The 13,627-nt window shown below is 49.5% G+C and overlaps 1 protein-coding gene across 2 annotated transcripts in view; it reads right to left on the bottom strand.

Moving 5' to 3' along the window:
• Window positions 1–6,305: 6,305 nt before the first annotated feature.
• Window positions 6,306–13,627, bottom strand: part of CUNH19orf47 (chromosome unknown C19orf47 homolog) — a 32,386-nt gene continuing 25,064 nt past the window's right edge. The window contains exons 6-9 of one of the 2 annotated variants that reach the window (XM_003802114.3): window positions 12,922–13,059; window positions 11,366–11,518; window positions 9,164–9,234; window positions 6,306–7,618 (exon numbers count right to left, since the gene is read on the bottom strand). In XM_003802114.3, the coding sequence (XP_003802162.1) occupies window positions 7,124–7,618; window positions 9,164–9,234; window positions 11,366–11,518; window positions 12,922–13,059 (857 nt within the window). In that variant the 3' untranslated portion in view covers window positions 6,306–7,123. The remainder of the gene's footprint in view (window positions 7,619–9,163; window positions 9,235–11,365; window positions 11,519–12,921; window positions 13,060–13,627) is intronic. The other variant, XM_023508261.1, reaches the window with a different exon arrangement.

Below are 13,627 nucleotides of genomic sequence, written 5' to 3'. Positions count from 1 at the left end.
AAAAAGCTTTTTTTTTTTTCAGCGTCTCATTTTGTCCCCCTGGGTTTGAGTGCTGTGGTGTCATCATAACTCACAGTAATCTCAAACTTGGGCTCAAGTGATCCTATGCCTCAGCCACCCAAGTAGCTGGGACTATAGGCCCATGCCACAACACCCAGCTAGTTTTTCTACTTTTAATAAAGATGGGGGTCTTGCTCTTGCTCAAGCTGGTTTTGAACTTGCAAGCTCAAGCAATCTACTTATCTTGGCCTCCCAGAGTGCTAGGATTATAAACATGAGCCACCATGCCTGGCCACAAAAGCTCTTTTTATGCACACATAGTATACAAGAATGTCATTAAAGGGTTCTTTAACAGGTGGTGCTGGGCGGCACCCATAGCTCAGTGGATAAGGTGCCAGCCAAATACCCAGGTTGGTGGGTTCAAACCTGGCCGGGGTTAAGCCCAAGAGTTTGAGGTTGCTGTGAGCTGTGATGCTACGGTACTCTGTCAAGCGTGACATAGCGAGACTGTGTCTCAAAAAAAAAATAAAAGAGGCCCGCGCCTGTGGCTCAAGCAGCTAAGGCGCCAGCCACATACACCTGAGCTGGCGGGTTCGAATCCAGCCTGGGCCTGCCAAACAACAATGACAGCTGCAACCAAAAAATAGCCGGGCATTGTGGCGGGCACCTGTGGTCCCAGCTACTTGGGAGGTGGAGGCAGGAGACTCGCTTGAGCCCAGGAGTTGGAAGTTGCTGTGAACTATGATGCCATGGCACTCTACTCATGGCAACAGCTTGAGGCTGTCTCAAAAAAAACCAAAAAACAAAAAAAAGAGGTGGTGCTAAAGCTGGTGCTGAAAATTAACAATTTCAGAGATAAAATTAGAGAACATCACTATGTGCCAGGTACTGTTTTAAGACTTTCAAACTAATTGACTCATTTAAGTCCCACACTTATCTTATGGGGTAAGTGCCATTACATGCATTATTGCCCTCTGAGTGAAGAAGAAACTGAAGCACAGAGGTCGAGTAATTTGTCCTTGATCACAGAGCTGTAAGCTCAGGCTCTTAATGATAACACACCATCCAAAAGGTTAAAAATTGCCAGGATATGCCATACTGATAATTTATAAGCAAGCACTCTCAAAAGTATGGATGAGAGAAAGCAACTTTAAAGGACAACTTTACTCCAATGAATCTATGTATATGTGTTCTGAACCCCCTGCCTCAACCTGACAATCTATGCGAAAATTAGTCTTGAATTTTGCAAAGTTTAGCCAAAACAAAATAGGGAAACCAGTAGATGATGATTATGTGACTGAACCTACTGGCCATTATGCTTGGACAAAAATGTTTCTCAAACATTTTATTTATTTTTCTTTCATTTATTTATTTTTTTGAGACAGTTCTCACTATGTTGCCCTTGGTAAAGTGGCGTGGCATCACAGCTCATAGCAACCTCAAACTCTTAATTCTCTTGACTCAGCCTCCCAAGTAGCTGGGACTACAGGCACCTGCCACCATGCCTAGCTACTTTTTTGTTGTTGCAGACATAGTTGTTTAGCAGGCCCAAGCCAGGTTCAAACCTGCCAGCCTCGGTGTATGTGGATGGCACCCTAACCACTGTGCTAGGGGCACATCGAGCCTATTATTTGTTTATTTAGAGACAGAGTCTCAATCTGTTACCCCTTAGAGACAAAGTCTCACTCTGTTACCACAGGCTAGAGTGCTGTAGCATCACAGCTCACGCAACCTCAGACTTCTGGGCTCAAAAGATCCTCTTGCCTTAGTCTCTCAAGTAGCTGGGACTACGGGTACTTGCCACCACGCCCAGCTAGTTTTTATATTTTTAGCAGAGACAGGGTCTTGATCTTGCTCAGGCTGGTCTCAAACTCCTGAGCTCAAGCAATCCACCAGCCTCAGCCTCCCAGAGTGCTAGGATTACAGATTTTTTAAATGGAAGCTTTTCTCCAATAAAGATACTAAAAGATGTTTAACATTAATAGTTTGAATCTTAAAGTATTTGCAGGAATTATTCCAAAATATGGCTAACAAGTTATTGCTTTTCTATTTTCAGCATGTTTTAAATATTGGGATTCCACATTAAGATTTCATTTTGGGGGGGGGCAGTTCCTGTGGCCCAAAGGAGTAGGGTGCCGGCCCCATATGCCAGAGGTGGCGGGTTCAAACCCAGCCCCAGCCAAAAAAAAAAAAATTTACTTTTTTTTAAATTTATTTTTGAGACAGAGTCTCACTCTGTCACCCTGGGTAGGTGCTGTGGCGTCACAGCTCACAGCAACCTCAAACGCCTAGGCTCAAGAGTCTCTTGCCTCAGCCTCCCAGGTAGCTGGGACTACAGGTGCTCATCACAACACCCAGCTAGTTTTTTTATTTTTAGTAGAGATAGGGTCTTGCTATTGCTCAGGCTGGTCTCAAACTCCTGAGCTCAAGCAATCTACCCGCCTCAGCCTTTCAAAGTGCTAGAATTATAGGTGTGAGCCAAAGTGCCCAGCTAGATTTCATTTTTTAAAAGGAGGCATTACTCCAGTAGCAACAAGTATACCTCAGGCCTAGATCTTGGTTTCTAACACTGACTATTCTGCAATTAAAAAACCTGGGCTTCAAGGGTGGCGCCTGTGGCTCAAAGGAGTAGGGCACCGGCCCCATAAGCCAGGATGGCGGGTTCAAACCCAGCCCCAGCCAAAAAACAAAACCTGGGCTTCATGGAAAAATGGCTAACTCTAGGACTGGGGCAGGAAATATGTAAGATGAGCCTGGAAAGTGCTCTGTAGGGTCAGAAAGTAAGTAAATGCTGAAAAACAAAAAACAAACAAAAAAACCCATGACTACTAAATATAGAAAAGCTAGCCAGGTGTTGTGGGAGGCGCCTACAGTCCCAACTACTCCTAAGGCTAAGGCAAGAGGATCACTTGAGCCCAAGAGTTTGAAGTTGCTGTGAGCTATGATGATGTCAGCATCTACCCAGCATTCTACCCAGGGCCACAGAGTGAGACTCTGTCTCAAAGAAAAAAAAATGCTTAATGTAATCAGGGAAGGAATCCACCTCTGTGGGGCACAGCTATTGGGGTTGGTTTGGGAGAACTGCCAAGTCACATGGTCGGACCCTGTGACTTGAGTGGCTGGGAGGTGAGAGAGGGATGGGCTCTGGTTACAAGGCTTAACTGTCAAGGCCTGTAGCATCCTAGAGCTGCGTGAGCTTCCTAGGACAAGCTGATGGGGGTGATGGGAACATGTCCACACATAACTCTGCAGAGTCCAAAACCACTGCCCCATCCCCTTTCCAAAGGGGCCATGTTTCAAATCTGCAATCAAGGCAGCAGAGGGTAGGGCCTAAGGGGCGAGGATCCTGAAGTCAGCTCCCTGAGGTCCAACCCAGTCCTGCCACATGCACACCGAGTGAGGCCATCAGCAGTGTAGTCCCTTCTCTGTGTCTCTGCAAATAGCAAAAGTGACAGAACAAACTTACCTGGCACAGGTAAGCCTGAGGTGGTATCATCAGAGTTCCTATTATACACATGGACTCTTTTAACTCTTTTAACTCTTCCAGTTAGCCCCAGCAGTTGTTAAAATTACTTATGACGTGGAACTAGAGGAAATTACAAGGAAAACAAAATGCAGCCCAGCAGGGGGCGTACGCATGTGTGGGCGCCTCCTGATGTCAATGACTGAAGAAGCTGCCCAGTACCTACCATCCTGCAGGTAGGTCTAGCTTCTGCCCTCCCAGGAAGAGAGGTCTATGTTGTCTGGCCCTTCACACTTACCACTGGGGCCTAGGACATTGCCTGACACACAGTAGCCGCCTAACATAATATAACTCAAAAACTAAAAATAAAGTTTTGGATCAGTTTGGGAAGATGAAAGAACTTCTAGAGATGGGGGCACCAGCCCCATATACCGGGGGTGGCGGGTTCATGCCTGGCCCCGGCCAAAAATGCAGGAAAAAAAAAGTTCTAGAGATGGATAGTGATGATGGGTGCACACAAGTGTGAATGAATTCAATGCCACTAAACTGTTAAAGAGGTTAAAATGGTAAATTTCATATTATCTATACTTCCCACAGTGAAAAAAGTGGCTGAGGTCCAATGTTATCTTCACCTACTTTTCTAATTCTCCCTGACTACTCCTGGCTGTCTCCTTTATCAGATCCTATTCTCTTAAGTAAGGTAAGGAACCCCTTCTGGGTCCTCTCTAAGCTCCCTGGTCCCTTCCCAGCTGGTTATCACCAAGCCCTTGGCTTTGTTTGATTCCAGCCCCCTATCCTGAGCATGACTGCAGCTTTGGACCTCCAGTCCCAGTGGCCTGCTTAACATCTCCACCTGGAGCCCTCATAGGCCCCTCATTCTCAAGACCATCAAATTAGAACTCCCCTCCTTGACCTGCCCATCCCTCCCATTTCCCCATCTCTGCCAATGGCCATTGGCCCTTCCCTTAGATGCTCAGGTCTTAAACTCAAAAGCCAAGGGCAGTGGTTCACACCTATAATCCTAGCACTCTGGGAGGCCAAGGTGGGTGGATTGCTTGAGCTCAGGAGTTCGAGATCAGTCTGAGCAAGAGTGAGACCCAGTCTCTACTAAAAATAGAAAAATCAGCCAGATGTGGTGGTGAGTACCTATAGTCCCAGCTACTCAGGAGACTGAGGCAAGAAGATGACTTGAGCCCAAAAGTTTGAGGTTGTCGTGAGCTATGATGCCATGAGTGAAACTTTGTCCCTAAAACAAAATAAAATAAATAAAACCTCAGCAGGCCCTATGATTCCCATCTTTCCCCAGCCTCAAATCCATCAGCACAATGGCTGCTTTTCCTCTGAAGCACATCCTAAGCCCACCCTCTTCTCTCTTTTTTTTTTTTAAGAGATAGTCTCTCTTTGTCACCCTCAATAGAGTGCTATGGCATCACAGCTCACAGCAACCTCCAGCTCTTAAGCTTAGGTGATTCTCTTGCCTCAGCCTCTCAAGTAGCTAGGACTACAGGTGCCCACCAGAACACCCAGGTATTTTTTTTTTTGAGACAGAGCCTCAAGCTATCCCCCTGGGTAGAGTGCTGTGGCATCACAGCTCACAGCAACCTCCAACTCCTGGACTCAAGTGAGTCTCCTGCCTCTGCCTCCCAAGTAGCTGGGATCACAGGCGCCCACCACAATGCCCGGTTTTTTTTTTTTTTTTTTTGGTTGCAGCCAGTATTGTTTGGTGGACCCGGGCTGGATTTGAACCTGCCACCTTAGGTGTATGTGGCTGGCGCCTTAGCCACTTGAGCCACAGGCACCAAGCCAACACCCAGGTATTTTTTGTTGTAGTTTGGCCTGGGGCCGAACCTGCCACCCTTGGTATATGGGGCTGGCACCCTACTCAGAGAGCCACAGGCACTGCCCACCCACCCTCTTCTCTACTCCTCTTTGCCACCACCTTGCTGCAAGCCACCTTCATTTCCTGCCTGGACTAGTACAGTGGTTTCCACCCTCCCAACAGCCAAAGCCATCATCCTAAAGGGCAATCTGACCATCACTCCCCTTCTTCAAACCTGCCAAAACTCCACAGCTCTCTCAGGTTACTGTTCATATTCCTCATTCAGAGTCACAACGCCCCAAGTCATCTAGTTCCTCTCTACCTGCCTTCACCTCATGCTAGATGGCAGGCCCCCCATTTGCCAGCCACACTAGCCTTCTGTGTGTATGTCCCTTGTCCCACTGCCTGAATGCTGTTCTGTTTGCAAAGCCATGTCTTCTCATTCTCAGCTCAGTCTACGTATTACTACCTGTGAAATGTCTTCCTATCCCCACCATCTCAAGTGGCCCTGGCCACTTTCTCCCAGACCCCAACTGTCTGACCAACATGACCACTTTACCTCTCTCTCCCTCACTGGGGAGGCCAGCCATGCAGGCAGGCCCTTCATCTGCCCTGCTCACTACAGGCTCCCCAGCTCCTAGAACAGACCTGGCACATAGGAGCCGTGAAGCAGGAGGGGGTAAATGGTGAAATCAGTGCAGACTCAGACTCACTGCCTCACAAACTGAGCCCATAGTTTGAAAAGCCACTAACAGGCAGAGTGGCAGGAACAGGTGAAATGTATTGGGGGGAGAGGGCAGAGTAACAGATCACTACAGCCTGTTAGGGAGAGAAGGCAACCCAACTGAACGTTGACTGTGACATCTCTCCACTCCACTTAGGGCCTACAACAAAGAGGTAGCTTTGACATGGGAGCCTGACCTTCAGAGTTAGAGCTCAATCCCTTGCCAGCACCGCCCTCCCCACATTGTCCTTATGTGAAAACAGTTGTGTGACTCACCCTGAAGGAGGGAAGGGAAACAGTTTGAAAGTCACAAAAATATATTAAAACAGCCGTTGTCTTCTCTCTCAGCACTGGCTGCCCTTCCCAGGGCCATTTGCCCACCACCCGCCACAGACTTTCAGAGAAAAAGATGTCCAAGGCAGTTAAACAGAGGTGCCCTGGCAGCAGCCCAGGGTCTGGGGCCATCCCTCCAGCCTGGGAGTGGAGGGTGGCTAACAGTCTTTACAGGTTCGACGCCACTGTCGATGAGGGGGTCGCTGGGAGGCCAGAGGTGCAGGAGGGTCAGGCAGGACACAGCGGACAGTCGGGCCTTGCCACAGGGACAGAAAACAGAAGAGAAATGAACAGAGTGAAGAGAGGGAAAGAGAGAGAGATTAAAGTAATAGGGGCAGGAACAGAGGAGTGAGGTGGGGTAGGGGGATAAGGGAGTCCCCCAAGGTGACACCCACTCTGTGGGCAATGAGGCGACAGGGAGGCTGAGGAGCTGGGGTTTGAGGCAGCAGATGCTACTACTGAGAGGGAAGAAGGGGAAACATAGGACAGAAAATCGCCCTTGGCACTTGGGAGAGGTAGAAATGTGGGTTTTGCCAAGGCCAGAGAGAGGAGAAAATAGAGGACATGAAAGAAGGAAAGTTGCAGAGTGGGCAAGGTCAGGCCACACCCAACCCAGACTAGGGAGCATGGGGTGAGTCCCTAGGATACTCGGGCCCAGCTCGAACACCTGAGGGAGACAGCAGTGCCATCCAGGAGCTGGCGGGAAGGGGACGGAGCCAGGGGCCTGGAGGGGGCTGGGGCAGACACCTGCGGTTCTGCCACCTGCACCCGCCCCACACGTGGGCTAGAAGGTCCTGCGGCCGAGTCTTTTGAACACGCTCACAGTGCCTGCGTGGTCCATCTGGGCACCAAGGCCCTCGCTGGAGCTGCTCCCCCGGGGCCCCACCAGAGTCCTCTTAATGGTGACCTTGACTTCGGCCGAGGACTTACTCTTGGTGCTTGTGACCTGGCTGTCCTGGGCCTCAGGCACGAGGGCAGCCTTGCCCAGTCTCTGGATGATGCTGACTTTGGACAGGGACTCTGGTTTCCTCTCAAGCCCAGAGTGTGTGGAAAGCGCCAGGCGCCTCAGCGTGGGGGTAGCCGCCGTTGTTGCTGAGCTTGTGGCCTTGGCTTTGACAGTCAGTGCAGGCTGGGGACTAGCCTTGGCTGGGCCCCGCCCTAGCTTCTTGAGGACCCCAGCATACTGCAAGACAGAGCTGCTGCTGTCGTTGTCACTATCCCAAGCCAGATCCTCATCCATCTCTGGGGTGGCCCCCAGGCGACTGAAGACTCCTGTGGGCTGCAGAGGTCAGAGACAGGACAAGGGAGTCCTTTAGTCACTCAGTACACACTCATGGAGAGCTGCCTCCTGCACCTGACATCCTGGGACTCACAGTTGAGAGGAACACCTGCCACTGACACCCTAAACAGTGATGAGAGTCATGAGGGGGCTTGCCAGGGGCCTGGGGAAGTCCAAGAGAAGCAACTAACCTTGCCTGAATGTTCGGGGAAGACTTTCTGGGAGAGGGCACATCTGAGCTGAGATCTGCAGGTTGAATGGAAGTGGGTCTACAAAGAAGAAAAAGGCTGTGCCATGCAGAGGGAAGATCATTTGCAAGGGGGGCACGAATGGAAGATTAACATGACACGCACTTGACCAAAGTAAATTTCCTGAGTCCCAATTCTGTACCAGGCCCTAGGCTGGGAAGTGCTGAGGACACTGTAGTGATGAGCCCCCTGCCCTCATGGGGCTCAGAGTCCAGTTGGGTAGACAGACTTGGCATCAGAAATGACACAAACAGTTCTGTAAGAATGACAGTGATGCAGTCTGTGAAGGACAGTAGAGTGCTGGAGGGCAGGAGACAAGGCCAGCTTATCTCCACTTGGAGTTCAGAGGACTTTCTCTGAAACCCCAATTGTGAAGCCAGGCCCTCCAGAATAAAGGAACAGAGAAAAGAGCATATTCTAAGTCTCTAAGGAGGAAAAATAATCCTATTTCTTGAGCACTCATTATGTGCCAAGTTCTTTGCATGCCACATGATCCTGGATGTTATCGTCATACTTATGGTAAGATTCCAGAAAGGGAGAGAAAGCCACAGTGGTTGTGTCCTGGCAGGTGAAGGATGCAGAGACAAGAATGCAGCTGGGAAGCTTACCACATGCCAGACCCCCCAGCACTGCACAGATATCATCTCTCTTAAACCTCATGACTGCTCTCTGAGGTGGGTATTGTACAGATGAGGATGCTGAGGTATGAAGGGCTTGAGTGACATGGCCAAGGCCACACAGCCAGGCCTCCATGGCAAGAGGAGCAAGTATCACTGTGAGCAGCGAAGAGCCTCTGAAGGGCTTCAAGCAGGGGAGCGGAACGGGTCCTGCCCATGGGCAGCACATGCTGTTGCTGTGGGGACAGGGGACTGGAGGGGGTTAATAGCAGCTGTGCAATACCAGTTAGGAGCTATTGTCCTATCCAAACAAGGGGAGGTGCCAGGGGAGGTGGAGACAGATGGGGTCATGAGACTCAGTGACTGACAGGAATGTGAGTGGTGGGCAGCTCTGACATGAGGGCCCAGGAGACAACTTGCTTTGGGAGAAGATGCTGAAGCCAGTTTAGGACATGGTGGGTGGGAGGCATCCAGGAGTCTGCTGGATCCCTGGGGCTAGAAGTTAGGAAAGAAGTTAGGGCAGAAGACAGAGAGCGAGCAGCCAGCACAAAGAAGGGCACTGAGATTGGAAAGGTGGGTGAGCTGGGGCATGTGAGGGATGAGATGGGCACTGCCAGGAACACCACCCAGAGAAGACAAGAATTTGTGAGTCTAGAGTTGCTCCTCCATTCCCAACTCACTTTATGCCCCGTTGTCGTGTCTGCCTTGGTCTCTGCGCCGAGGCGGTCAAACACCGATGTCCTGTGGAGACCTGGGAGGGAAGTGAGGCTGTCAGGCATCTGCTGAGTGACCCATGTGGGCCCAGGCCAAGTACTGTACAGTCACCACAGGTAGGGACAACATGGCCAGCCCAAACACCAGTCAGCTCTGGGACCGGCAGGGTAGATGGTGCTGAGTCAGGTTTTGTGTATATACTGTTGGCTCATGTGGCCAGAACCTGCCCACAGAGAGCTAGTTGTCAGATGTGGGAAAAGTCAACTAGAACTGATACTCACATACCTCACTTGTGCTGAGGCACAAGTTCATGAAATGTGTGCATGGGAGGAGTTCTTAATCCCTATTTGGCCCTTTCATTTCTTGGTGTCATAGGCCTCTGATGAATGGTAATGAGTCCTCCCCTAAATTATAACCTAAATGTCCACCAATTGGAGATTGTTTACTAAATTATTATATATACATACTACAGAAACAAAAATTACCATTAAAAATAGAAGGAAGAAGATCTACATGCACTAATGTGAAAAGATCTCAATAAAAAAGTCATAGAGTGACCAGGGTCAGTGTAATCCTAGCACCTATAATCCTAGCACTCTGGAAGGCCAGGCAGGTAGATTGCTTGAACTGAGGAGTTCAAGCCCAGCCTGAGCAAGAGCGAGACCCTATCTCTACTAAAAAGAGAAAAACTGAGGCAAGAGGATCACTTGAGCTGGAGAGTTTGAGGTTGCTGTGAGCTATGGTGATGCCACGGCATGCTATCCAAGGTGACATCGTGAGACTTTGTCAAAAAAAAAAAAAGCTGTAGAACAATACTTATGGGTGGCAGCTATGGCTCAGTGAGTAGGGCGCCAGCCCCAAATACCAAGGGTAACAGTTTCAAACCCAACCCTAGCCAAACTGCAATAAAAAAATAGCTGGGTGTTGTGACAGGTGCCTGTAGTCCCAGCTACTTGGGAGGCTGAGGCAAGAGAATCACCTAAGCCCAAGAGCTGGAGATTGCTATGAACTGTGATGCTACAGCACTCTACCAAGGGCAACAAAGTGAAACTCTGTCTCTCAAAAAGAACAATACTTATTAGGATGATGTTATTTGTGTTTCAAAAAGGAAACAATATCTATACATGTATAATATATACATAGACATAGACACCAGTCTGGCCAGGCTATTAATAGATGGGGGACAGAGGAGGGAGAGGAAAAAATTGATTTTTACTATATATGTTTCTGCATCACCTGGAAGTTTTCCCATAAGAATGCACACAGGCTTGGTGCCTATAGCTCAGTGAGTAGGGTGCTAGCCACATATACTGAGGTTGGCAGGTTCAGGCTGGCCTGCTAAACAACAAGGACAACAACAACAAGAGAATGCACACAGATGGTCCACGTCTTGTGTGTGAAGATTTTTGACATCAGTATGGTGTTAAAGCAGTATGCATTCAGTAGAAAAGTACTCTGAATTCTGAATTTTGATCTTTTCTCAGGCTACTGACACACACTACAGTACCCTCTCATGATGCTAGACAGCAGCTCCAAGTCAACCCCAGGATCACAAGACAAACACTGATACTGTACTGTGCACTGTGTTACCAATGACTGTGGCCAATGTAAGTACTCTGAGAACATTTAAGGTAGGCTATGATGTTCAGTATGTTAGGTGTATTAAATGCATTTTTGACTTACAACATTTTCAACTTAAGATGGGTTTATTGAAGCATAACCTCATCATGAGTCAACAAGTATCTGTACAATACTCTAGAACAATCCTATCATAAGGAATCCATCTCTGTACTACCTGTTACAAGCCCTACCTTTGGACTGAATCTCAACTAGTCTCCTCTGGTTCATAACAATGGTGTCCACTTTGAGGCACTTGCCCTTTGCCAGACATGGTCATTCACTTCACAGGCAGGCCATCACTGAATCTTGCCCTTGCCCCTCAGGGAGAGGTCCTGAGGAGCCCACCCTCTAACTGCATGGTTAGAGGTGATATTAGAGGCCCCTCTTTTGTGGCCACTATTATTATCCCCCTGGCCCAAGGCCCCCTGAATTCCCTGTTAGAGCTTGCTTCTCAGCCACCACCTGAAGGACAGGATCAACTCTCTGTGATGCAGTAAAGAGAAATAGTTTCCACACCAAAGCCTGCTTCTCCTCTGATGGTCCAGTACCTTTTGCTGCCTGCTGCTGCTCCAGGATCTTGCGAGTCCGGGGGGTGGTGCCTTTGGGCATGTTGATGATGTATTTCCCCTCCATCTCAGCAGTGACCCTGCGCCGCTTGGTGGGAACAACCAGGCTCTCCTCCTCTCGGCGGGCTAGGGCTGCTAGGAAAGGAAGGCAGGGGATCAGCACCCTTTCAGATGGAATGTTCTCCAGGAGTGGGGGATGGACACCAGGCAAAGGACACCCAGGTGCCCTTTAATGCATTTGCATGTCTGCAAATCCCCTCTCTTCCCAACCATCCACACCACCACTGACTGAACCACTGAGAAACTCAGAGGTCTGGGCAACATGAGGTTGCAGAAGGCACTCAAGAATCCCCAGGCTGTGGCAGGCCTCCCAGACTCTCTTTGGCTCTGTCCCTGTCCCTAGCCGGTTTACACCCTCATCTAGCACCAAATTCCCTCAGACTGGGAACGTGCTGGGTGGTGGAAAGATTCTAGCGCTCCAACTAGGTAGTGCTTCATGACTATGCTCACTTTTAACAAGCAATCAAGCTCTATACTTACAAGTCGTTGTATTGTGTTCAAGTAAATTTTACCTCAATTAAAAAAAAAAAAGAACCCCTAAATGTGTTGAAGGGTAAAAGAGTCACCATCTTTTCAGTATCAAAGATCAGAGGGATGAGGCACTTCAGAACACATGAGACAAAGGGGAGACCCCTTGATGGAGGTGGACAGGGCATGATGGGAGTGGGCATCAGAAACACTATGCCCTGGGCCTCAGTTTCCACATGTGCCTCAAGACACCATAAGATTGCTCTTGTGGGTCCAACAAAGGCAGGAGAGTATGGTGGACAGAGGAGGGCTTGGAAGTACAAAGGTTGGAGTCCTATTCTCAGCTTTCAAGCTGAGACTGGAAGAGGGTAAGTCTGAGAAGGAAGAGTGCTCCAGGCAAAGGGAACATGAGAGGCAAAGGCCCCATGGGGTGAAGGAGGCTAGAGGAGAGCTGAGCCAACAAGCAAGAAGGAGGTGCAAGAGATGAATCCACATTACACAGGCCCTATAAGACTATGTGGGGAAGATGGGGCTTTCTTATAGGAATAATGGGAAGCCCTGAGAGTTACAGACAAGGCTATTATAGGACCAGACTGAAGGTTTTATGGGATCCTTTGGCTGCTAGGAAGAGGCAGTAGGTTCTTTACCTTTGACCCCAGGCATCGAGCACAGGGCCGGGCACCAGTGAGGGGCTCAGTGAACACCTGTTAAAAAAGACTGCACCACCGAGTGAGAACTGCAATGCACATGTGTTCCAACACGTCACCTCAAGTGCTTCTCACCATCCTCTCAGGCAGGGCATCACCACCCCCCACTACATGGATGTAGAAAGTGGGGCCCACAGAGATGCAGTAACTTGACCAAGTTCACAGAAGTGATTCAAGTCCAAATGCTCTGCATACCCTGTGGCCTACAAAGCACCTTACAACATTGGGAGCATGACCCCCAAATACCTTCTGCCAACCCATATTCCCTCCAGCTCCTCCTACCACCTGTCCGAGTCCCCTCACCTGCAACCTTGGCACTCTTTGCTGCCATCTTATTGGACACAGTGACTGAGATCTTGGATGTGCTGGTGTCTGGCCGCCTGGGGGGGGTACCAGGTGGGGAGTCACGATTCAGGCTGTTGGTGATCATTCTGGAGGCGGCTGTGGGGAGAAAAGGGGAATCCATTTGTATGGGGTCCTGGGAGGTAGGCCTGAGTCAGCAGTCTCAGAGCTAGGATGGAAAAAGCCAGCCTTGGGATTGAATGAGGAAGGGTCAACTGGTGTCCTCATGATAGGGTGCTTGAGGTGGGGTAGGCTTCATCTTCTCAGAACTAGCCCATCCCTCCCTGCCCTGGGAGCCTTTCCTGAGGCCCTAGGTGAAATTGGTCCCTAACCCACCTCACCCCATCAGTAACCCAGCCTGAGCGGAGTTCATCCTTCCCCTTTTGTGCTGCTTCAGTCATGCTGGTCTCCTGGATCTTCCTTATCCAGGCACCTCCTCAGGGCAGTGCTGTTCCTTCTGCCCAGACTGCAGGCCACTGAGTATACACAGGCTCGCTATGTGTCGTCACTCAGGGCTCCTCTCAGATGGCCATTCCTCAGAGCAAACTTCCCTTACCACCCTATCAAGCACAGTACCCTACCAACCTCTATCACCCTTACCCACACTGCACTATCTTTTTTTTTTTTTTTTGAGACGGAGTCTCAAGCTATCCCCCTGGGTAGAGTG

The sequence above is a fragment of the Otolemur garnettii genome, unplaced genomic scaffold, assembly GCF_000181295.1.
Source record: "Otolemur garnettii isolate 467f Iridium unplaced genomic scaffold, OtoGar3 scaffold00233, whole genome shotgun sequence".
Lineage (NCBI taxonomy): Eukaryota > Metazoa > Chordata > Mammalia > Primates > Galagidae > Otolemur > Otolemur garnettii.
Note: the sequence above shows the minus strand (reverse complement) of the source record. Positions and strands in the feature narration are given on the sequence as shown.